The sequence below is a fragment of the Aythya fuligula genome, chromosome 1 (assembly GCF_009819795.1).
Source record: "Aythya fuligula isolate bAytFul2 chromosome 1, bAytFul2.pri, whole genome shotgun sequence".
Lineage (NCBI taxonomy): Eukaryota > Metazoa > Chordata > Aves > Anseriformes > Anatidae > Aythya > Aythya fuligula.
Window position 1 is genome coordinate 10293703 of NC_045559.1, and position 26570 is coordinate 10320272.

The 26570-nt window shown below is 40.6% G+C and overlaps 1 protein-coding gene across 4 annotated transcripts in view; it reads left to right on the forward strand.

Moving 5' to 3' along the window:
- The first annotated feature begins 8041 nt into the window (after window positions 1–8041).
- The window catches only part of CACNA2D1 (calcium voltage-gated channel auxiliary subunit alpha2delta 1), a 427875-nt gene continuing 409346 nt past the window's right edge, over window positions 8042–26570 (forward strand). For 2 of the 4 annotated variants that reach the window (XM_032190134.1, XM_032190152.1), the window contains exon 1: window positions 8044–8288. In XM_032190134.1, the coding sequence (XP_032046025.1) occupies window positions 8194–8288 (95 nt within the window). In that variant the 5' untranslated portion in view covers window positions 8044–8193. Of the gene's footprint in view, window positions 8289–26570 lie in introns of all 4 variants that reach the window. The other 2 variants (XM_032190143.1, XM_032190125.1) reach the window with 2 other exon arrangements.

Here is a 26570-nt window from a genome sequence, read left to right on the forward strand (position 1 = left end):
AAGAATTAGATTTGCAGGGATATTAAGGGCACTTACAAGAATTTTACTTTATATTTTCAGACAACATAAAATAAACTCACTACTAAAATGACAGCAGAAGCTTGAAATGTAACTTTTAAATCAATGCCTTAATTTTAGTTGTAGACTGGGGTTGATTAGATGTGCAAGTTTACCTACAGTGTCTTTTATCTTTTGCCTTTTCACTTTAAAAGCTGAATTGGATTTTTTAAGAACTGCCAATTAAAGATTGTTAATAAATCATTAAAAAGGATGAGAGAACCTATCTGCTCTCAGGCTTATGAATATTATAAATATTTATTTATTATTTTATTATTTCTTAAGAGTACTTGGTATAACATCTCCAATCTATCCCACCAGCTTCTCTCATTAGAAACTATGTGTACTTACGTAATACAAGTGGTGCAAGTTTACCTTAAATTGGTCTTGCAATTGGTGTTAAGTGTGTGGCAGACACTGTATTATCAGACTGAAGTACATTGCATTGGAAACAGCAGTAAATGAGTCCTGCCCTCACTCTGAGCACAAGTAGTGAGTCTTGTGTTCCTAAACCCCATGCAACATGGTCTCCATTATCTGAGCCATAATCTAATCTCTATTTAGTGATAAAGCATATTAGATTGTGCCCAATCCCAGATAACACGGCCACCTGGCCTCTCATCAATCACAGCATAGTCATGGCAAAGTCATGGCAGTCTCGCCTGACATATTCAAAGACTTGCTGAATATATGTTTTGTTTTTGTTTTTTAACCCTTTTTAAACCTTTATTTTTTTTTATTTTTGTTGTTGTTGTTGTTTTTTATTAAAATAAAGGGACATTTGCACAACAGTATGTGTAGTCCAAAACTTTATCAGTGTTCCCCTTCCACTTCTTTATTATCCTTCTCACTTACCTGTATCTCTTCCACTTAATCACTATTTTCCTTCCTTTTAATATCTCATCTTCCTATTGTTTTTCCCTTCTCATTTTCTTCTGTTTCCTTGTTTTACTCTACCTTTCCCCACTTCATTCATTCCTTTATTTTTTTTTTGTAAAGTCTTCCTTTTAAAATACATGAATTCACTGTTTGTCTTCATTTCTACATACATATGCTTTCTTCACAATTTATACTTTCCTGTTATTAACTCTTACTTTTCCATTATTATCTTCCATTCCCACTTTTTTTTTTTTTTTTTTTTTCCATTTCTTCCCTGCCCCATATGGCTTCTAAATTATTTTTGTACAGCTAATATTTAATAAACTGGATCAAGCAGGAGACTGATACCATCTCAAACCACCTGTTTTAAGATGGGGTGTATCATTCTCTGGAGGTGCTTGTCAATGTGCATCGACTACAAATGCAGCTGAGACCCATAGTTTTGACTAGCTGTTAAATTTAAAAACATCAAAAGGTTGGTCCACATTGAATGCAAGCACCACTCTTTAAAAGGTTCTTGGAGGCAATTGTCTGAGAAATGATGTTCTTTGTTCGTACACAATTCCTTGTCCAAAGATACCCATGCTCACATGCTCTCAGGCTGTCATTTGTCATTTGAGCACAAATCACTTAAGAGTTATTTAACTAAAAGCATGATACTTATTGTTGTTAATTATTGGATAAGACAAAAGAAACTTTTATTCCTTGTAGGAGGTCCATTCTGTAACCAAGTGCAGAATAAGAAGGGTGAAAACTATGATGCCAAAAGCAGGGAATCAGATACAACTTTCCTACTAAGCTTTGGCGCTCGTTTTTGACTTCCAAAAGCAGCATCTGTGCCTGGACTGCATGAGAACACATCATTGAGAACACGTTTGGTCCCACTGGTTGTCAGAGCCATGGAAAAATTACTATTAAAAAACAAACAAACAAACAAAAATAAAAATAAATAAATAAATAAAAAGAATGGGTTCTAGGTGTTCTTCCAGATTTCTGGAGATCAGTTTCAATTGTTTTCTCTGTCACAAGCTCCTTATGAGACTTTTTGCCTAGGACTTAAATCTTCCTTAACATTGTGTTACATCTGCTTGAATTTTCTCCTTAACTCAGCATCTTGTAGAAGTGCACAACTGTAAAAACCAATAGTAGTGTTCAGTTAAGAATTTGAAATAGGTAGAAAATAGCCATGTACAAATGTAGAGCAAGGTCGTGTTTAATACAATTATTTGCAATTTAGAAAAACATTTAAAATGAAAGCTCATGATTTAACATTTATGAAATGACAATATATCCCTATTTCTGCTATTACATTAAGCAGATTAGTTACAAATGAAAGATGAGTATACAGTACAAGGGCATTTGCTAGGAAAGTCTAAATGTTCTGCAGGACATGATGAAAAGTTTTCTTTTGCAGGAATATTGCTAGTTATAATCTCAGCAATAACGTCAGAATGGAGCTTTCATAACCACCTGGTCAATTAGGTTACAGAGGTTAACCAGGTATGAGATACTGAGGTGGATTCACAGCATTTGGCTGAAAAGTGGCTTGGTATGATTATTCTGATTACCACCTCAGCGGACAGCTGTCCTCCCCTCACCCGAAAGGGACAATGTCCCGCTTTTTAGTCCTATGAAGATGCAAGATCCCAGATTTCAGGACAGTAGCATTTTTACATTTAGAAAAGCTGCTGGAATAAAGATGACACTCACAGGGAGAAAATTTGGTTGTGAGTAAATTTGGGAGAGAATGGTCTGCTTTTGGAGGTGAAAGAAGAAATGCATATATTTATTAAACAAACAAATGAACAAACAACAACAAAAAACGTGTATCAGCATAAAGACAATGTAAAGAACAGAATAAACTAAGTTAAAATAAATGAGGTGCAGGGAGAAAGATAGACAAGGTTGTACAAAAATATTGTGTCACTCAATCACTTCCTTATACAAGGTATATACATATATGTTACTTGTATGACTGTTCTTAGAAGTTATATTTCTTTACAAGCTCAGAACATACCATGCTTTAACATTTATAATTGAGGGTTTCCTCCAGCGAAATTGGTTTTCTGTGAATAGTGTCACAACAACAGTATGAGATTTACAACAAGGATTTCTACATTACACAGTGAAATACCATACAGTGATGCTTGAACAAAAAATTCATTTTTCTTCCAGACTCAAAAACATTATAACATCAGGATGAACAGGTCAAAACCAAATAGCTATCTCCACACAGTACTGCAGCTCCCTGTGTAAATGTACTAGGATCAATGACAATTGAATAAACTTTATGTTATGCTTCCTCCTTAAATGTACAAAGTTTTACATGCCTGGCACATTGCTTTAAGACAGTATTCTTCAGTATTCAGAAAGAGAATATTTCTGATCGTGGGCTACAAGTTTCAATACTAAGCTATCCCCCAACTATCCCCTCATTGCTATTTTAACACCAATGCCAAGTAAATAAATAAATAAAACAAATAAAACAAGAACAAACAAACAAACACCACAACAAACAAAAACAAAGAAAACACACACAAAAATTTTGCAATGTGAAAATGCATGTGACCCTGCTCTTGTGACTAGAATGAGGATGAACATATTCTGCAGATCTGAAAATAATCTCACAACAATAATAAGATAGGGAAAGTTTTATTACTAAATTCAACAAACTTACTCAAACATGATAAAAATCAAGGGTGAGAACAAAATAACATTGAGAACAATGGTATTGACTACCTTGAAACTTGATGTAGCTCATGAAGTTTTTCTAATATGCTATCCAATTCAAATGCAGAAAACAATTCTGCTCACTTGCAATGATCCTGCCTTTCCATCTGGTGCAGATTTACATAGGAGGTTTCTTTCCTGAAATTACAATTTGTGATCAGGCAGCCTGCACTCTCTTGTCAGCCCTGCATAATCAAACAATAAGAATTATTCAGCAAGATTGCCCCTTCCTGCCCTGTATAACATGCACACATAAAGACTGGCCAAGAATAAAATGGTATCCTGGCATTTCTGTGGCATTGATTAAGACCCTGTCATCATTTTTAAAGTATTTTAGGAAGCACATCTTGGATGAATTGAGTGAGACCTAGGGTCCCATCTAGGAAAGTATCTGTCCCAACCACAATGGTGAAGTGCATTTACAACACTGCTCATGGAGAATAACAGCCACTACTGATTGGTTGATCTAAATAAAAAATAAATTAAAATAAATTAAATAAATAAAGGACAATTGGTCATTGTGTGTTATCTATTCACGAAAGTGCTATAACCACTACATATGTTAAGTTAAACACCACCTTTTTCCCAGTTTCATTACAATACTGATTAGTAAAATGCTGAATCTGGTTCTAACACATAAAATCCGTTTCTTAAAAAAAAATGGTTAACAGACAGAAGGCCTGCTTCTTTTGTCTTATGCTGGATTTGTGACAGTGTAAATCATTTATGAAAATGTAAACAATACATCCAGAAACTGAAATTAAAGACAAAATCTTAATCATAACTTAATTTTTGTTACTGATATACTGAACTGAAAAGAATACTTTGACATAAAATAAATTTTGTATTTTTGCAATAGGAATTTTTATTTCTGACATATAGACAACCAAGGTCAATTGAAAGATTCACACTAATCTCAGTAGGTGCAAAGCAAACTTTTTCTAAGATCCCTGTTATTATATTAATCCTAGTCATCCCTATGTGCCTTCAAAGAAAGATCTCAGTCAGATATGACGGGTAATAAATTTAAAATGAGGGAAAGTAAGAATGAACAAAAAGATTTACTTTCGTGGTTTTTTGGTTTTTCATTAAAGTTCTTAAAAAACAAACAAACAAACAAACAAACAAAAAAAAAAAACTCAACACAGATGAATTCTAAGAATAATTGCAGTGCAACATTATTGTGAAGTAGAAACCACATGTTTAAATATTGTTTGAAACATGCCAGGTGTCAGCATATGGAAATAGTCTAATCATCAAATGTTAAGAAATTGATCACATATAATATTTTAAAGGCTTTTAGAAGTTTAATGATGAAATTATTTTTGTTTCTGCCAGATTATGGGAGTATGAAGAAATACTAAGAACCTTAATTCTGCTAGTATTATGTATTAAGTCAATCACACCTTCCTGTCAAATCTTGAGAGAATTGATTTGAGCACAATCCATGCACTTATATCCACACATGCTTTTAGGATGAAGTCAACATTTCTAAACATTCTGCATCTTTATTAAATACCTGGCAGATAAATGCATTTTAAGCATTTTAATTTTTATGTGGAACAAAAGGTGAGAAAATAGTAAATAATACATTCTCTTGGAGCACTCTTTTTTTCCCCTGTACTTCAGCATTGGCTGCCTGATTTTCAGACTCAAATAAAGGCAAAAATTCAAAAGCCAGCTTCAAGCCTCACTTAATTTTGAAGGAAAACTGTCATTTGACTCCAGCTTTTCTCAGAACTGGGCTCCAGTCCAAGCTTGCTTGTAAATCCTGTAAAGCTTGCAGGCTGAACTTGAGTTGTGTATCACAGATCTGTCTTACCATGAATGCCACAGAGGTAGCCCTTGCTGAGCTCCATGTTCCAGCTCTGGCTGCTTCTCATACCTCAGCTAGCTTGTTTGGAGTTGATCTGGATATTTCTCCTCCTTGTTGCAACTGCACATAGACACCCTTTCTCTTCTTCTTTATCCCTGAGATTCAGTGAGCTCCTCTGAAGCATTCACTTGCACCTAGGCGGAGTTCATTGCAGGGTTAGCACCTTGCAGGGAGTCTTGTTATACAATTGCAAATAGCACAGCAGATTTGATGCCTCAAATACTGCCATATTAAAAATAGCTATATTTTCCCTAGCATTGCATCTTTTCCACATTTGAGCTATCATTAGTACTAGTACTAATTAGTACTAATTAGCATTAGTACTGTTGAAACAGACACAATCTGGACGTTACCATGCTAGTTGGGGTGCCAACCCACCCATGCATTGCACTGTTGCATTGCTAGCCATGCGTTATTGTTAGAACTGTGAGTGAGTAGCAATAGTTATTGCTTTAAACAGCTCTGTAAGTGATGGATGCAGCATCACAAATGGGCTTATACAAAATTATACCAGTAATGAAAAAAATATTCCTGTGTAACCCTATGCATTTATGTTTATTGTGTTATCATTCTTTGATATTTGTCTCCTGTACTTTATATTGAAAATGTCTGAGTGAGAGTGGCCTTCCCATGTGGGCTTGCACAGTCATTTGCACCCTCTCAGCCCTGACCAAGTGTGCACCCTTTTGTGCACGCCCACTTAAGTGCAGGGACTACAGAGCACAGTTTTCCCAGCTCAGTGACCATGGCTTGGTGAGCAGTGTATGGGTTGATGGGGGAAGCTCAGCTGGGAATTGAACATGAGCACTTTCCTATCGAGCACAGATGATGTGGGTGAATGCTGTATCCTTCAGTTAGGAAAGGGGCCATTTGGGGCATTTCCACCCCTTCTTCTGGTCAGGTGAGGCTGGAGTGTTAATTCAGGTGCCCGCTGCACTTGGGAACAGAGGCTATCAGTGCCTCTACACCCCGCTGGAAAGTGGAGGTGCTCAGCTGGGCAGCTGTAGCTGTGTCTGAAGTGTTGCTACGTATGGTGCAAAGCTGTAAGGTGTGTAGATACATATAAAGCTGGACTATAGATATTCTTCAGGCTGTTTTGAGTTTGCAGGCGGCAGTACAGTTTTAGAAATTGCTATTTAGGACTTGCATCCAAACCCTAAATCCTACGTACCTACAGGTAGGTGGAAGGTGAAGACAACAGGGAGCTCTTCCCACCAGCTCTGAAGTGCCAGCTCCAATCCAGAAACAAAGTAGATGAGTGACTGCATGGTTTACAGACTGCAACTGAAATATTGTGCTGGCCTGGAGCCTGGGCACAGCAAACACTCAATTCTCCATTTCTGGATGGCAGCTTTAGTACTTCTGCCACTTTTAAACTAGAGATGAGAACTTTTCTGTTTTATAGAGATTGTTGTGAATTAAAACATTTGAGATTTTGTTACCTTGAGATACAATGCATGTGAAAACAACACGAATACCGGGTCTGCTCTTTCATTTCCACCTGTTGGACTAATTACCAAAAGTGCAAAAAAAAAAGAAGACTAAAGAAAATCAAAACAGTCGCTGAACTTTCAATTGCTTTACTAAAAGAAATATCTCCCCGGGCTTCTCCATTTACATGGATCGTGTAGAGTTGCCACAGAGACTGGTGTACCCGAGCACGGGTGAAATAAAGGAGAGCAGAAGAAACCGGTGCTCTGAACTGTCGGAGGGCTCTGGAGATAAAACAGCTCGGTGAGAGGTGCGCCGGGGGGTACCCGGTCCCGGGGGAGCTGCGGGGACGCACCGGGACCCCCCGGAGGCTCCTCGGAGCGCTCCTACTGCAATACGGGGAAAAAAGCGGCTCTTATATACATACAGACACGTATATACATCCCCATATAGACGAGCACACCCCGGCTGGGTGTGCTGCGGGGCTGCGCGCGGCCAATGCTCTAGCCGGAGGAGGGGAGAGGGGATTAAAATAAGGCACGAAGCGGTTTTAAAAATAGCCTGGGGGAGGTGCAGCACGCAGCCCTGGCCCGGCCCGGAGTTCCTCGGCTGCCTTGCAAGGAGCGCGGCCCCCCCCAGGGCCCGCCGCCCGCCCCCGCTCCCGCTCCCCCGCGGCCGGCAGCGAAGGCAGGAGCCGGGAGGAAGCCGCCCGCCGCCAACTCTTTCCCCGTTTTTCCTCCTCTCCCTTCTTCAGGAGCACCCACCCCGCCTTCCCCCTCCCCTCCTGCTGCTGCTGCTGCTCTGCAATCGGGGATAAATCAGGGCCGGGCACAGGCGCGCACGCAGGGAGTGAGCGGGGCTCCGTTACAAAAGTAGCCCTGATGGCGGCGGATCAGAGGAAGCTGGAGCTGCTGCTGGAGTAGCGGAGAGTAGAGTATCTCCCTCTCTCGCTCCTCTATTTCTTCTCTTCCCCCTCTCCACCCACAGCTCTCCATCGTTTCTCCTCCTCCTTTCCCACCCGCTTCTTCTGCGCCTCCTGCCAGGGGGGGGGGGGGGGGGAGGGGGGGGAGCGGAGGAGGCTTTAAAAAACAACAGCCCCCCCACGCCGCACGCACAATAATTGAATTTATTATTATTACCGTCTCGCCGACTTGGGGAAAAGGAGGAGGAGGAGGAGGTTGGGGTGTGTGTGTGGGGGGGATCGATCTTCGATCAGGAAGATGGCTGCTGGCTGGCTGCTGGTCTTTAGCCTGACACTTTTCCAGTCCCTGGTGATGAACCACTCCTCGGAGGGACCCTTCCCTTCGCCCACCACGTAAGTCCCCGACGGGTGGGCGAGAGGGGCGAGAGGGGCGAGGGGCAGCGGCTGGGGCTCCCCGGGAGCCGGGGGAGAGCGCGGCTGGGGCGAGAGCACAAAAGGCGCTCCCCGGGCAATAAAAGTAAGTGTGGCTGGGGAGCGGCGGAGTGGTGAAACGGCAAGGTTTCGGCTGCCATGGCTTGAGCAAGAGGGGCCGATAGGAGGGGACGGTGCCCCGGTGAGAGCGGATTCCCCCGAGTCCCCCTCCCGGTGCGCATGGCCCCGGCGGCGAGCTGCGCCCGCAGGAAAGTTTCCTCTCCCGGGCAGCTCGCCCCTCTCCTTCCGAAAGGGCTTATTTCTGGCAGGAATATCGGAAAAAAAAATAATAATAGCCATCACTTGAGCGATTTAATTCACGTTAGAGGCAGGGAGAGGTTTTCGTGCCGTCCTGAGGCAGGACGGCAGTGCCCGAGGTGTGGGCGCGGGCGAAGCTCGCTCCCAGTGGGATGGGTGCCAGGGCGCACCGCGACTATTTTGACAGCTCCGGGGTTTGTTTTATCCATGTGTTTGTTCGGGTGCTTTCGTGTGTGCGCACGCATGTGCAAAAGGCGATCTTTTTTAGCGAGCTGAAAGCAAGTAAAGAAGTGTTTTCCTACACGTCCTCGAGTGTCGGCCTTACAAGGCATTGCATGCCAAAAATCACATTGGAGAGAGCCGGTGGATACTCGGGGCAGGCGGCTTTGTTTTGGCATGGCTGTGAGACAGAAATCTTTAAGCCACCGCATACACACCAGCGTGAAACTGTTGCCCAGAGCAGTGCAAGGATCACACAAGAAGGGCGAGCAATAAAAGAAATGGCAAAAATAATCCAATGCATCATATTTGAGATATTTGTATATATACAAACACTATGAACCATGTTTTCTTCCTTTCCCCCTTTCTTTCTCCCTTTATTTAATTATTTATTTTTAAGCACTTAGTCCCTGAATCTGGATTAAAGCTATCAGTAGGTAACTTTTAAGTGGATGACTCACTTTAATGCTTTTTACCCAAGAAAAATAGTGCTGATGATACTCTTCCCTATTGTTTAACGCTGGGTGGAATTTATTGCCCTTGTTCATTCTGTGCAGAAGGATGAGTATACAGCAATTACCAGCAATGCATTTTCACCAATTAGTACTGCTGGTAGGTTGTTATAATTGGATTCAGTTCTGAGTATCGGTTCCATGGTTCCATTATGAAAGACTTAAAGGGATGCTCCTCACACTGTTAAATGAAAAAAAGGAATACAAAGGTAAGTGTAAAATAACCACTTAATATCTTCTAAGTTGAATGCATATTGCCTTTCATTGAAAGGAAAATTATCTTTAAAAAAAATTCTGGTGTTGCAGTTTTAAAGGCGTACCATGTAAAAGCAAGAGTGACAAAATACAAAGATTGGGCTTTTTAAATCAGTGCTTTCCTTGTGCTTGAGCTCCTGTGTTTAGCTGTTTCTTTTTGAACTGATGAAGTATATCATACACAACTAATCACACTTTATCTTCTACTTAGATTTACTTTATTTTAAGAGAGAGAAGTATGGAACCTAGGGAAGTAGAAAGAAGCCTATATTAAAAGGTCATATAAATTCAAATAGAAGTCTAGATCACTTTTTAGTATAATGTTACGTGATATTTCTTTAAAATTATTTTAACTCCTGTCCATGTTTGCCACTTCCCTTAGAATTTACCTTTACTGCCACTATTATAACAGAAATTGTTAACAGGGAAACAGACTATATAATGGAACTTTAATTATAAGCTAAACCTATGAATAAGTAACTCAGAATATGGACAATAGCATTTCCATATCCTTCATAATCTACTTACTGTTAACTTTCTTTTTTCTCATTATTATTCCATTGAAATGTTGCAGAAATGATCTATAGTGCTTATCCATCCTTCATAGTAACGTTTCTCCTTTGAAATTAAATCAAAGTGCAAATAAGGCTTGGCTCATTTAGGAGACAGCACAACAGGTTGATGGAGGGAGAGCTGCTTTGCAAAACGTAATGATGTAACAGGTGAAAGAGAAATTTTTTGGAATCTCTTTTAAGACTTCACAGTTAGTGGTGTTTTGTTTCCTACTACAGATGACAAATGGAGAAAAACAAAGAGATGTGGCAGAAATAGGAATGCTCTTAATTTGAAGTATTTTATATTCTAAGAATATTAAAAATAGGAGAAAAAAAAAAAAAAAAAAAACAAAAGAGAACGAAGGAAAGAAAATATATTAATAATTGAAGAACTGAAGATTAGCTGACACTGTGTTCTGAGAGAACTGCCTTTTCCCATTATTTTCAGTCTATTTTTCTTTTTTGTTGAAAAGTTGCTCTGAGGAAACAGCTTTGCCCAGCTGTTGTATGAAAAATGTGCATATTCAAGGCTGTATAGTTTGTGATCTCATCAGCAACTCATTACTGTACAATCACTTTTCCTTCAGTCATCTGTTCCTTCTGTACCAGTAAATACTTTTAACATGTGCTTTTACTGAAACATTCATAAGTGTGTATCACCAATACAGTAGTGCACAAGTATGACATATTTTTTTAGCAAAAAATGCTGAAGGTTTAAGCTATGCCAGTTTGATAGAATCTCAGTCATTTGATTCATCTTCCTTCACTGACACGGCAAAAAGGCTTTGATATATTTACCCAGCAACATACACAGAATTTTGAGTGAAGGTGTGTGCTGTATGAAATGGGAGCCTTAATTCTCACTGAAAATATGAGCAGGTGGCATAAACACATTTGTTGCTTCCTGTGTTTGAATATTTCACTGCAAATATTGGCGTCTTCCCATAATTAACATTTTAGGTATAGTGGCAATTATGTCTTGATCTTTAGATGTCAGGCTTATCTACTGATCAATATATATAAGAGGTTTTATTGAAATGCAAGATTTTCATTGTATTATGTATTAGGGATATATTATATGTTAGCAGAGAATATCAAGCTCTTACTTTTAAGGTAGAAAGTCCAAATACTTTAGTTATACATGCAGCAGTGCAGATATTTTGAAATATTGTTGTATGCGGTTCTCCTGTCCGTATAGCCATGCTAATGCTAACACCCTACACAATGCACTTCTTTCTTCTTTTCTAACCTTATCTATTTCTTTATCATCTATATTTATGCAGATTTAAGAAAATATGTAAACGTAGTTTTGTACATTGCCTGGTAAAGGTAGCATAGGGCTCTCTTTATTGTTGTTCTGTTATCTCTCCTGCATGAAAACAGATAGTCTTAAGTTTAAAAAATGGTTTAAAAATGTTATAATTCTTAAGTAGACTTTTGACATGGTATGTCTTACCAGTGTTGATCTTTCTAATGATAAAGAGCAACATATGATATAGAAATGTACCTACTGCTTCCAGATAAGTCTGGCTATTCTGATTAAAAAAAAAATAAATTAATTAAAATTAAAACCAGGTATTTTGATTTTGAAAAATCCAGGGCTGAAACCTTTCAATATTAATAGTACTATTTCTGCAATTACATCATTCTTAATATCTTTTTTTTTTTTTTTTTTTTTTTTCCTGTATCTACTACACTTCTTCCCTCTCACTCATCTTTTTCCATATGTTTGGATATTTGAGTAGAGAATAAATTGCACATTATATTCAAGACAGATCTGCTACTTAGATTAATTGGTGTCAAACATCTAAGGATAAAAATAATATGCAGAGGATGAAATAATATACATACAAACATACATATATGTATGTATGCAGGCATGAACACCAGAGGCAATTTTAGAAAAGAAGTTGTATATTCCCTTTTCTTATTTGCATGAATCATCCTTACTGTTTCGGTGTCATTAGGACAACTCGGGGAAGTCTGTATGACTCACATGAATTAGGGCTTGCACAACTGGGATGTTCATATTTTTGGTTTGTGCACATGGACCTAACAAGTGTTGGTCTTGGTGAGAATGTTGCTGGGCTCGGTACATAGCGTCTCTTTCCATACAAAATCAGTGACTGAATCAGTGTTCTTTTCATCTGTTTCTACTGCAATACTTAGGGATTTTGACACCTCTTACATACATACAATCTCATTTTTTAGCATGAAATCTGTGAAAATTTACTGCTGATGCTAATTAGGAAAGGCAGTTGCATTAATAGATTGTACAATATCAGGCTCCTTTGTATTTGAAAACTGTATTTTCCAGTCTATTTAAAAATCTTAATTATCAGGAAAAGGAAATCTTCTGAAGCATACCTTCCTATCAGTGAATTGGAAAGAAAGCCAAAAGATGTATCTACTTAGAGCCAGGGAAGTGCAGTATCACCTCTTAGTATTTTCTCAGCAGCACATCTGAATGCTGAGCATTACGCAAGATGCATAAAACCACAGATATTTTTAAAAGTATCACTCCAGTCAGTTCTTCTAGTAGAAACATACTTAAAGATCAGTGCAGAACAGCTTGTTGATTGGTGTTGTTTTATTTTTGTGAGTGTCTCTGCACATGTGGTGGTGATAAATGCAAATTATTTGGATCCACAAAGCATTTTTCTGTTTCACATATTTTATGATGTAAATTGTGAACGGGTATTTTTTATTATTCTTTTTGTTTGTCTGTTTGTTTGTATGCTAAATTCTTTCTGTTTTCCTCCTGGACGTTTATGCTGGGGCCTTAAAACAGGCATATTCTATAAATTTGCATTTTATTAGGTATGAAAATTCAGCTGAAAACATCAAAATAGACACTGATCATAAGAGATGAAATTTCATTGAAATAAATCAGCATTGTAGAGGTTCTTGCCATCTTTCATTTTGCAGTGATGCTATTTTCAGAACTGTATTGCTCATACCCTGCAAAATGATTTTATCCAAGAATTCAGCTGCTAGAGAGCTGGAGCTTGGCAGTGCATTAGTCTGAAATGTATTCATTGTTAAATAGAAGGCCTGTTGTACAGATCTTAAAAAATATTTATCTAGCAGAGCATTTTAAATTGATGGAAGCATGGTCAAATTATTATTACTTTAATCTTTTGTAACAAAGAAACAAAACAGTCTGTGATTGTCCACTGATAACTGTGATCTGACATGCTTATGCTTTTATTCTTTACTCTTCCCTTCTTTGAGAATCCTTTATCCAAGGTAGTATTATCTTCCAGACCGATGTTTGACTTAAACCTCTGTTAGATAGGGGTTGCAGTTTAGGAGCATTTTAGTAGGTTAAGAGAAAAATGGCTCACTCTTTTTGTTGTTGAACATAGTAGAAGCAGAATTGGGCCCCAGACTGTTTTGTACCTTCTTCGCAGCAACACAAGAGCTTTTGATCCCTGTATGCTTGGGATACATGTTGTGCCTAGAGTGTTTATAAAGATTGTGGTGGCAAATACTAGTATTATGGACTACAGAAAATGTTGTTTTCTAGTGCCTTGTTAAAACATCTACCTTAGCAGAAGGAAAGATTTACCAGAACATAACACTGGAATAAAATTGTTGGACCATAACTATAATTTGGTGAATGCGGATGTCATACTTTTGTACATGCTGAATCAGGCTTCTTGTTAGAAAGAAAGAAAACTCAGTGTTCTCAGCATTCAGGTAAAATATATCTAGCATCTTGAAAATGCACAGAACTTTTAAAAAAATAATAATCAACTACAAAATGATAACTGTGTTTCTTTCCCAACCCCTAAGCTTTGCTTTTGTCACTCTTACCCTGCTCCTGCATGAGATTTTCCCTTCCATCTCCAGCTGTTGAAAGATAGGTATTAATGAATACTGAAATGATTCACATTCGAGGTTACAGCTCTGATTTATTTGTCTTGTTGCATCTATTAAATAGCCTGATCCTGTTCACTGTTCTCAAAGTATATTGATTAATGCTGGGTTTTTAGGACCAGACCAATAGCTGCATTTTGCAGCAGTTATGCCATTGCTTGCTATAGCAAACTGGTTATTGCCATTATATAGTGGCATGATTCTTCTTTCACTCTGGATTTACAGTAATAAAAGAGAACTGAAGCCAATATTGCTTGAAGGATATGACTTTTATACCAAGCAGTATGGCATAATACAACAAGTAGTGATTCAGGATGGCTCGCATGTAAGGTATATGCAACACTGGTAGTGAAGAGTACCACTCTCAGCTCAGTTTATTGCTGAGTGTTGCTTATGTGCTGGATATTCTCATTTAGGGTCAGGCTATCCTGCTGAAATTAAAAGGTGACATTGATAGTCCTAGAAAAAAATCATTGTAAGAATGAAGATTATCAGAATATGCCTCAGCACTTTTTAATAGCTAAAAATTAACGATGCATGCCTGTAGCCGTGCAGTTCAGGAGGGATTTGTCTCATCCATCTCCAGTGCTTCCCAAATTATTTATTGACTTACTCTTCTTCTCAGCAAACTCAACTGTTCAGATCCTCATTCCTCCCAGCCTTAGTAAGTTTTCAGCCTGGAATGTAAAATACGCTTTCTCTTTCACCAGCACCTTGTGAGAAGAGGGCAGCTCACTCTTGGGTTATGTTACACCAGGGGTGTTAGGGAAAAGACTGCCTTCGTTCTCATCTGTCCCTCCCCATGCTACCTTTCCCTGTGCACCAACAGCAAATAGATGACAAAGACAGGAAGCTGAATCTTTCCTCCTTGTATAATTTCTGTGATTTATTTACAAAGATTCTAACAAGTTTATGAAAGAGATTGACATTTTTTTGCATCAACAAATCAGCAAGCTTTTGCAGTTAATTACAGTAATTCAAAATCACTTTTTTTTTTTTTTTTTTTTTTTTTTTTTTTTTTTATCTGAGGCAGGCCTGAAATACCCATAGAATATGAATGTGAAGTTATAATATTGCTGACTATTAAAAAAAAGTTTTATTATATTTTTCAGCTTTTTTTTTTTTTTTAATTACATTCTCAATACTTCTCATTTGAGTGTTTGTCTGGAAAAGAGCTATAATCTGACTTTGTAACAGATATTCTACATAGTAATTTAAGCATTTTTTAAAATTTTCCCCTGATTCTGTAGAGCCATGAATATGGAACCAGGCATTCAGCAAAAACTTTTATTTATTTATTATTATTATTTTTTTAAATACGTCTTATGGATCATCTGGGGTAATAATCTTGCATAGCAATCATTTTTTGTAGCATAGAGGTATATATTTGATCAGGAATCTTTCTTTCAGCTCTCTTCCATATTGAATTGTGAAGCAGATAATAACATGAATGTGTGGCTGAGTTCAGAATTTATTTTTCGTAGTGATCAAATGATAAATTATGTTATATTTTATTTAAAGGAGAAAAGCAGAACTCAGTTCATCCAAAGAATTTCATACCTCAGGTGTTTCTGTCTCCTGTGCCTTTTTGCAGATCACCACTAGGCTGGTCTAAAGGCTTAAAAACATTCCCCAGCCATATAGTCTCTTATCTTTGCTGGGATTTTAAAAATATTTTGCAAAGCATGGACTAAATCTTTAAAGTAGTCATATAAATACAGTTATGAAAGTTTTCTGGGTAGGGTTGCAGGACTAAGGCCTAAATGAAGGCATGTCAGTGTCACTTTTAATATCATGATGCATTTTTCTTTCTGCACTAAGGCAGCCATAAACAAACTAGTGAAGGGAAATTTTCTTTGTTCTTAGAATGAGGAAAAAAACACTACACCTGGTTTGTACTGACTCTTAATGATGACACCTTTTCCATAGGAGGAAAGTGAGTCCTAGAGTATGTTTTGTTGAAGATGATGAAGTGAAACAGTTTGCACTTTGAGCTGAAGGATCATGGTTTTTAGTATTGCAGGAAGGAGCAGAGTCATAAAGTGAAAATGACCAGAAGTATGAATTACAGTATTTCAGAGGTCTGACTGTGCTTTTAGGCAAACCAGATCTACAAATATGGCACGAGTGGCAGGCTCCAAGGAATCAACCTTGTTTGGATGCAAAAATTCTCTCTTTGAATTCAAAATTTTCTAACAGCCATGATACGTCAATTTGCAGAAACACATAACTATTTATATAAGCTCAGTTAAGGCTTTTACTGTTTTTAACCTGGTATTATGGGTAACAATTTACTCTTGCACATATATATCCAATATCCCATTAAACTTTTCAAATTGTTGGGGAGTAAGTTCAACATTCCATTAAAACACAGGTTTTGATTTATGGTATTCTACTGTGGACTAGTGGAAAAATGGTTTATTTTGTAAATGGTTGAATGGACCCTCACAGTAATCATTTCCCCCAGTGTGTATTTGAATAGTCCATTTAGCTGATATGTTGTATGGATCCTAAATGCAGCCTTATCTTCAAAGAAAATGCTCTTAAATTGGTGAGTGCTTTGCCCTATGAGATATGTTGGTACAGTGTTCTGTGAGTTTAGTCAAGGTATACACTAGCTTCCTGTGCAGATATCAATGTAGATATTGCTTTTTGCAGAATATGGTTTATTTCTTTTCATATATTAAATTAGAATAAAATATGTATAATAGTATATTTTTTTTCAGTAATTGCTTAGAACACTCCTTCAGATGTTATTGAATGTTCATATTTGCTGTTAGTCTTATATGTAGTTTCATTGCTTTTTACATATGGATGCAACAAGTTCATCAGATTTTTTTCAAAGTCAGCTTAAAATAAAGAGAATACATACATGTATAATAATTCCTGGCAAAAGAAGGTGGAAATTGAGTGTATTGAGCAAAGAGTTTTGTTGCACCATGATCTTCTGTAGGAGGTTCTCCTCTAGAATGCATGCAGCTGTTTGCATATTCTGTAATGCAGCAAGTATTACTTGAGCTGAGCCCTCTGTCATAACTAAATTCAGTGGTGACTATTGTATATATGTATATTATATATATATATTTGCTATATATATATAATAGAAATAAAATTATTGTAAATATTGTAAATAAAGTAAAAGGTTTTTAAATTTATGTTTTCTGTGATGTACATCCTGAATTGTATGTCTCCTGGCTGAGGATATTATTATTATAGTTCCCTCTCCATAATTTCCATTATTATCTGCTTCTCATTATCTGCCTTGCGTTTTGGACCTTAGTTTCTTCCACATTGATTTCTCTCATCAGTAAAATAAGAGGCTGAGGCATCTTACCATTTAGTCAGGCGAGGGTTTATTGTCAAGATTAATTTGTTAGCTAATGCCTCCAAAGCCCTCTGTAGCTGAAAAGTGTTAAGTTGTTAAGGCTTGTTTATTAAGATGCTTTTTTTTTTTTTTTTGATTTATTCCCACCTTGACTCAGATACTTGCATGACCAAATCTTTCCTGGCTGGAACTTGAAATCTGGAGAGTTAGAAGAAGTTAATCCCCATGATCTCTACTTCTTGGATGCACACAGATTGTAAAACATAAGCATTTTAGGAACTACCAGGAGTCAGCAAAAATCTGCAGACAGTATCGTGAAAAAAAGCCAGTACATCTGACTCATGCCAATGCTGTGTGTTAGCTGCGTTCTTGTGCCACATTGCACAGCATTTTTCTTGATGTTGAAATCATTTGGAGCTAAAGATACCTGGATTATCTGAAATGTGAACTGTGAATATTTCTTATTTTCTAGTTAAAATAGAGGCAATAGGTGGTTACAATAACAGCCAAAATAACTTGTGTCACTTGGGTTCATTAACCTGATCCCACTTTTCAAGAAGTTTACTACTGTTTTTATTCCTTTTGTTCCCATTTCTGAAATGGGAATGGTACCCCATTGCCATCCTGCTTGAACAAGCATGTTGCATATCATAAGTTGTATTGCTTTCTGTGAGAAGGATGTTCACAGAAGTACATAAGTAGTGCTGTTTAGGGGGTCTGGCATCAACTTATTCCCATTTGTGGACTAGTAGCATGCCTAACATAGTCACTAATGATCACTAATTATCTGAAAAGGATGGAGGCTGCTCAGATTTCAAGTAGTTTGAGTAGTTGAAGTAACATAGTTTTCATAGCAATTGTTTTGATTGGCCTAGTAACAGTTACAACAGAAGTAATAGTTATAACAGTAGTGCAGTCCTTACTATTGTATTTTATTTTATTTTAAAAACTACCTTTCCTACTTTGACTACCTTTCCTACCTTCTGGATTAGACTTTCATTTTCTGAAGATATTTTAGATATTGCAGGTAGGTATATAAGCTAATAGAGAGGATTGCTAATACAAGCTGGAACATGTCTTGAAGAGATTTCACTATACAATACACATGGGGAAAAGCTTTGAAGTAACTGAAAGCAAAACCTGGTTCTTGTAGTCACTTCTGACTGATTAGAAATACACAAAGGATTAATTGGTTTGTTGCATGACTAAGAGTATGTCTCAGGATATACTCTGAATGTCTTTGGAAATGGTTAGGTACCCCATTTCATCTTTCCTTGTGCCAGTGTAATTTCAGCAAAATGTGTATCAGTCCTGTATCATTTAAATCCTAGGTGCAGGGATGAACCCACATAAAATAGTTTCTGATTAAACACATACAGGTTTCATGCCTACAGAATAAGTCATCACTGTCAAGGCCAGATTGTAAAAATTATATAAAATAAAATGTAATACATGATTGTATTAGGCTATACAGAGGGGAATAGTAAGATATTGCAAAGAAACCATGCATGATATCAGATGTGGTCATTTGTCTTCCTTTTAAATGATAAGCTCTGACAGCACTTCATTGTCTGTGCCCCACTGAGCAAGTGTCCATGTAAAAAAGAACTTAGTGTGCCAGAAGGCACACTAAGAAAATGTTCTCAGAGGTTAGGAACAAACACAATTTTATATACATATGGAATTGTAAGGAAGAAATTTTATTTTTTTTAAAATACTGCAGCATCTAATAATATTCAGGATACTTGTAAGTGTAGTAATATTTCTTACTTGTAAGAAGTAATTTATTTTAACCCCTCACAACTGATTAATTTGTTCACCTTCAGGTATGAAATCTTGATTTTCAGGTAATTAGCTTTAAAATCACTAAGAAACCAAAAGAATTCCTTCCTCTCTCTCCCCCCCCCCTCCCCCTTTTTTTTTTCTTTTTCTCAATGAAGCTTGGTTTAATCTGAAAAGTGATGCTGTCTCTTTACAGGGCCATGAGACCCCAATTCTGATGTGTTAGCTTCTTTCTTATTAACAGTATTTGATATCTTTACTCCTCTGCTATGTAAGTGTTACTAATCTAGATGCACTCTCCTAGTCTGCAAAATTGAGATTAAAAGCACCCGTCACTTTCTTGCTTAGATGGTGAGAGACAGTTAACAAATGGTCATAAATAATATCGTAGTAGATGTATAGAATAATACTTAGACTGCAGATATTTTGCTGCTAGTGATTTTGCTTTGCATAACTCCATTTATTCATAGAATAAGCTAATTCTATGGCCTGCAAGGTAGTTTTGCATGAAAATGCTCAGTTCTTATAGATTTCCATGCTTCAACAAAGACGTTATGTATTGAATTATGATGCTTTCAGCTTGGCAAGCACAGGTTAAACATCAGTGATTAAATATTTGGTTCTATGTATCTAATTACCTGGGGCTTTATTTCTTTCTAGTGAATAGATTCTACTCCACAATTGTCCCATTATTCTCCATGGGATGAATCTGTTCATAGATAGAAATGGTAATCATTTTTATTTATTTATTTATTTATTTATTTTAATCTAGGTTAAAAGTAAATTATTAGATTGTAAAGCTAAACACTTGATAATTAGGAAATGTATGATATTGAAATTGGCCTTTGTCGTGGTTTAACCCGGCTGGCAGCTAAACACCACGCAGCCGTTCGCTCACCCTCCCCCCTCCCTCTCTGGGACGGGGGAGAGAAATGGAAAGTGAAGCCCGTGAGTTGAGATAAAGACAGTTTAATAAGACAGGAAAATAATAATAATAATAATAATAATGATGATACAATGGTGATAATACGAAAGTAATAATAGTATGTACAAACAAGTGATGCACAATGCAATTGCTCACCACCCGCTGACCGATGCCCAGCCTAACCCCGAGCAGTCCGGCCCCCTCCCCCCGGCTAGCCACCCCTATATATTGTTTAGCATGACGTCAGATGGTATGGAATACCCCTTTGGCTAGTTTGGGTCACCTGTCCTGGGTCTGTCCCCTCCCAGCTCTTACTGCACCCCCCAGCCTGCCCGTTGGCAGGACAGAGCAAAGGCTGAGATGTCCTTGGCTTAGTATAAGCACTGCTCTGCAACAATTAAAGCATCGGGGTGTTATCAGCACTCTTCTCATTCTAAGCCAAAACACAGCATTCCACCAGCTACTAGGAAGAAAATTAATTCTGTGCTAACTGAAACCAGGACATCTATCCACCCCTTATTCCATACCATTTATGTCATGCTCAGGTTACACTCTTTTCCATACATTCTAATTAGTCACCTATAGTAATCATGGTAGTGATAATATACAGTATAATATACTATTTAACATGGTGCAATTCAGTTCATGGGCTATTCTCACCCAGTATTAAATCTCCTTGAGGTACACACCGGACCTCTCCGTTCTTTTGCATTACCCACCAAGTATATCCAGGTCCCTGAGCGAAAACAATTCCACGAATAGGTTTGCCTTTTCCTGAGGCAGGAGTAGCCCAGACTGTTTTACCCAGCATATTTTTTACATGCACTACAGGAACTTTATCCCCATCTACAGTACGTAACAGGTTTGATTGGGCAGGTCCAGCTCGGTTGGTAGATCCCCTAGTATTGACTAACCAGGTGGCCTTTGCCAAATGCGTATCCCAGTTTTTGAACGTCCCAGCGCCCATTGCTTTCAAGGTAGTCTTTAACAGGCCATTGTATCGTTCAACTTTCCCGGAGGCTGGTGCATGATAGGGGATGTGATACACCCATTCAATACCATGTTCTTTGGCCCAAGTGTCTATAAGGTTGTTTCGGAAGTGAGTCCCATTGTCTGATTCTATTCTTTCTGGGGTGCCATGTCGCCATAGGACTTGCTTTTCAAGGCCCAGGATGGTGTTCCGGGCGGTAGCATGAGGCACAGGATATGTTTCCAGCCATCCGGTGGTTGCTTCCACCATTGTAAGTACGTGGCGCTTGCCATTGCGAGTTTGAGGGAGTGTGATGTAATCAATCTGCCAGGCCTCTCCATATTTATATTTCAGCCATCGTCCTCCATACCAAAGAGGCTTTGACCGTTTGGCTTGCTTGATTGCAGCACATGTTTCACAGTCATGAATAACCTGTGCTATAGCGTCCATGGTCAAGTCCACCCCTCGATCACGAGCCCATCTGTATGTTGCATCTCTACCTTGATGGCCTGAGGTGTCATGGGCCCATCGGGCTATAAATAATTCACCTTTATGCTGCCAATCCAGGTCCACCTGAGCTACTTCAATCTTAGCAGCCTGATCCACCTGCTGGTTGTTTTGATGTTCTTCAGTAGCCCGATTCTTGGGCACATGAGCATCTACATGGCGTACTTTCACAGCCAGGTTCTCTACCCGAGCAGCAATATCTTGCCACAATGCAGCAGCCCAGATAGGTTTGCCCCTACGCTGCCAGTTGTTTTGCTTCCATTGCTGTAACCATCCCCACAGGGCATTTGCTACCATCCATGAATCGGTGTAGAGATAGAGAACTGGCCATTTTTCTCGTTCAGCAATGTCTAAAGCCAGCTGAATGGCTTTCACTTCTGCAAACTGACTCGATTCACCTTCTCCCTCAGCAGCTTCTGCAACTCGTCGCGTAGGACTCCATACAGCAGCCTTCCATCTCCGATGCTTCCCCACAATACGACAGGACCCATCAGTGAACAGGGCATATTTCTTTTCATTCTCTGGCAACTGGTTGTACAGTGGGGCTTCTTCAGCACGACCCACCTCCTCCTCTGATGATATCCCAAAGTATTTGCCTTCTGGCCAGTCCATGATCACTTCCAATATTCCTGGGCGACTGGGGTTTCCTATTCGAGCCCGCTGAGTAATCAGTGCAACCCACTTGCTCCATGTAGCATCAGTTGCATGATGCGTAGAGGGGACCCTTCCCTTGAACATCCAGCCTAGTACCGGTAATCGGGGTGCTAGGAGGAGCTGCGCTTCAGTACCGACCACCTCCGAAGCAGATCGAACTCCTCCATATGCTGCCAATATCTCCTTTTCAGTTGGAGTATAGCGGGCCTCAGATCCTCTGTATCCCCGACTCCAAAACCCCAGAGGCCGACCTCGAGTTTCCCCAGGTTCTTTCTGCCAGAGGCTCCAGGTGGGGCCGTTCTCCCCGGCTGCAGTGTAGAGCACATTCTTTACATCTGGTCCTGTTCGAACTGGCCCAAGGGCTACTGCATGGACTATTTCCTGCTTGATTTGTTCAAAGGCTTGTCGTTGTTCAGGGCCCCATTCAAACTCATTCTTCTTACGAGTTACTTGGTAGAGTGGGTTTACAATCAGACTGTAATTTGGGATGTGCATTCTCCAAAACCCCACAACACCTAGGAAAGTCTGTGTTTCTTTTTTGTTAGTTGGTGGAGACATAGCTGTTATTTTGTTGATCACATCCATTGGGATTTGACGACGTCCATCTTGCCATTTTATTCCTAAAAACTGGATCTCCCGTGCAGGTCCTTTGACTTTATTTTGTTTTATGGCAAAACCGGCTTTCAGAAGGATTTGGACTATTTTCTTCCCTTTCTCGAAAACTTCCTCTGCTGTGTCACCCCACACAATAATGTCATCGATGTACTGCAGGTGTTCAGGAGCTTCCCCCTGCTCTAGTGCAGACTGGATCAGCCCATGGCAAATGGTAGGGCTGTGTTTCCACCCCTGGGGCAGCCTATTCCAGGTATATTGGACTCCCCTCCAAGTGAAGGCAAATTGTGGCCTGCACTCTGCTGCTAGAGGGATGGAGAAAAATGCATTAGCGATATCAATTGTGGCGTACCATTTGGCTGCCTTCGATTCAAGTTCATACTGAAGTTCCAGCATGTCCGGCACTGCAGCACTCAGTGGTGGCGTGACTTCGTTCAGGCCGCGATAGTCCACTGTTAGTCTCCACTCGCCATTAGACTTTCGCACTGGCCATATGGGACTATTGAAAGGTGAATGAGTCTTACTTGATCACTCTCCCTTTCTCCTTCACCACCCCTGTACCCTCCTTGATCACTCTCCCTTCCTCCTTCACCACCCTCTTATCCTCCGAGTTTATTACAATAGCTCTCCAAGATATTGAATATCCTTGGGATACTCAGACCAGCATAGTCCTGTTGTTCTGCCTCCTGAATGCACTTCAGGTTCTGCTTAAAGTTAAACAACTACTTAGGAAGCTCATCCGGAGATCTGCCCGGAGGCAGTATAGTTGTGGGTGGCAGGGAGTATGGGAGGATATGGGCAGGCATCTAGACCAGTTGGCACCCCCAGTGTTTTGGAAATTCACCCCTGAACAAGTGCAAAATCCTCAAAAACTGGCAGAATGCTTGAATAAAAGGTGTCGCGATTCGGGAAGTTCCAAAGTAACACAAATCATTGTAACATGCTGGGGCCTGGCTTACGCCTATCGAGCTGCCATGGATACTGCCATCAACTTAGTGACAGACCCTGCGGCCACTCCAAGTCCCGTGACAGATCCAACGGCCACTGTGACCCCTACGGTGGACTCTGCAGCCGCTCCAGTCCCAGCTTCTGCAGATGCTCCAGTCCCAGCTTCTGCAGATGCTCCAGTCCCAGCTCCTGCAGCCACTCCAGTCCCAGCTCCTGCAGCCGCTCCAGTCCCAGCTCCTGCAGCCGCTCCAGTCCCAGTTCCTGAAGCCGCCCCAGTCCCAGCTCCTGAAGCCGCCCCAGTCCCAGTTCCTGCAGTCGCTCCAGTTCCAGCTCCGGCTGCTACTCCAGTCCCAGTTCCTGCAACTGCTCCAGTCCCAGCTCCTGAAGCTGCTCCAGCTCCAGCTCCTGCAGCCGCTCCAGCTCCAGCTCCTGCAGCTGCTCCAGTCCCAGTTCCTGCAGTCGCTCCAGTTCCAGCTCCGGCCGCTACTCCAGTCCCAGTTCCTGCAACTGCTCCAGTCCCAGCTCCTGAAGTCGCTCCAGCTCCAGCTCCTGAAGCCGCTCCAGCTCCAGCTCCTACTGCTGCTCCAGTCCCAGCTCCTGCAACTGCTCCAGCTCCAACTCCAGCTCCTGTAGCCGCTACAGCTCCGGTTCCTGCAACTGCTCCAGCTCCTGTAGCCGCTCCAGCTCCTGTGGCCGTGTCAGAGAAACGAGCTGTAGCAGTGCAAGTTGACCCTGCAGAGGGCATTCCAACCCCTGTGGCAGACCCTGTAACAAAGTCAGAGAAACGAGCAGTAGCAGTGCAAGCTGCCCCTGTAGAGAAGGTGAAAATATGGTATAGAAATTCAAGTCGTTTAGAACGCAGAGAGTCTTCTGCCAATCCAGGTAAGGCTTCTGCCAAAACTAAGTATAGAGATGACGAAGATGATGACGACGCTGGGCCGTCAAGGATTCAGGAGGAGGAAGATGAGGATGCCGAAAGAGCAACAGTAACTACCCGAAGCCTAAACGAGCGCGAGCTACGAGATGTGCGAAAAGATTTTGGTCGCTGTATAGGTGAGCAGCTTGTCACCTGGCTGCTCCGGTGCTGGGACTCTGGAGCCAATTGTGTGGAATTAGACGGCAGGGAAGCCAAGCGGCTGGGATCCCTTGCTCGAGACGCCGGCATTGACAAAGCAATTGCAGATGGAGCACGACCCACCAGCCTCTGGAGGCGTCTCCTCTCAGCTGTGAGGGAAAGGTATCCCTTCAAGGAAGATATTTTATGTCTACCAGGCAAGTGGACCACTATGGAGAAGGGAATCCAGTACCTGAGGGAATTAGCCGTACGGGAAGTGATTTATGAGGATCCAGACCTCAAACAAACATCCACAGATCCAGATGAAGTCAAGTGTACACGACCCATGTGGCGGAAGTTTGTACGGAGTGCACCATCATCATATGCCAGCTCATTGGCAATAATGGCCTGGAAAGAGGATGAGGAACCCACAGTGGGTGAAGCGGCTAAACAACTCCGGCAGTACGAAGAAAGTCTCTCCTCTTCCTTACAGGCCTGCGTCTCAGCTGTGGAGAAACTTTCTGAAAAGGTTCACCAACTTGAAGAGAATCTATTGTCCTCCCCACCTGAACCAACCAGTGCCCACCGACCAAAGGAGAACACTTGGGAGAAACTTTCTGAAAAGGTTCACCAACTTGAAGAGAGATTATTCTCCTTCGCACCTGTACAAAGCAGTGTCTCAGCTGTCAGGGGTAGGCGTTCACCCACACAAGGAAGACGATATGGTGGGTACTCACCCCGTGCCACCCTGTGGTTTTACTTACGAGACCATGGAGAGGACATGAGAAAGTGGGATGGAAAATCTACCGCGACCCTAGAGGCACGGGTACGTGAGTTGCAAAAGAAAACAATCAGGAAAAAGGGATTCTCCGAAAAGTTTGCTGCTCCAACTTCCAGCAGACAGTCCTTCAAACACAGAAACGAGGAAGATTCTGACCAGGATTAGGGGGGCCCTGCCTCCAGCCAGGGGGAGGAAAGGGACAATCGAGTTTATTGGACTGTGTGGATTCGATGGCCTGGCACATCACGCGCACAGAAGTATAAGGCTTTAGTAGACACCGGTGCACAATGTACTATAATGCCATCGAGCTATAAAGGACCAGAGCCCATCTATATTTGTGGAGTGACAGGGGGATCTCAGCAGTTGACTGTATTGGAGGCTGAAGTGAGTCTGACTGGGAATGAGTGGGAAAAGCACCGCATTGTGACTGGTCCGGATGCTCCATGTATCCTTGGCATAGACTATCTTAGAAGAGGATACTCTTGGCGCCACGTTGGGCGCCAAAAAGACTGTCGTGGTTTAACCCGGCTGGCAGCTAAACACCACGCAGCCGTTCGCTCACCCTCCCCCCTCCCTCTCTGGGACGGGGGAGAGAAATGGAAAGTGAAGCCCGTGAGTTGAGATAAAGACAGTTTAATAAGACAGGAAAATAATAATAATAATAATAATAATGATGATACAATGGTGATAATACGAAAGTAATAATAGTATGTACAAACAAGTGATGCACAATGCAATTGCTCACCACCCGCTGACCGATGCCCAGCCTAACCCCGAGCAGTCCGGCCCCCTCCCCCCGGCTAGCCACCCCTATATATTGTTTAGCATGACGTCAGATGGTATGGAATACCCCTTTGGCTAGTTTGGGTCACCTGTCCTGGGTCTGTCCCCTCCCAGCTCTTACTGCACCCCCCAGCCTGCCCGTTGGCAGGACAGAGCAAAGGCTGAGATGTCCTTGGCTTAGTA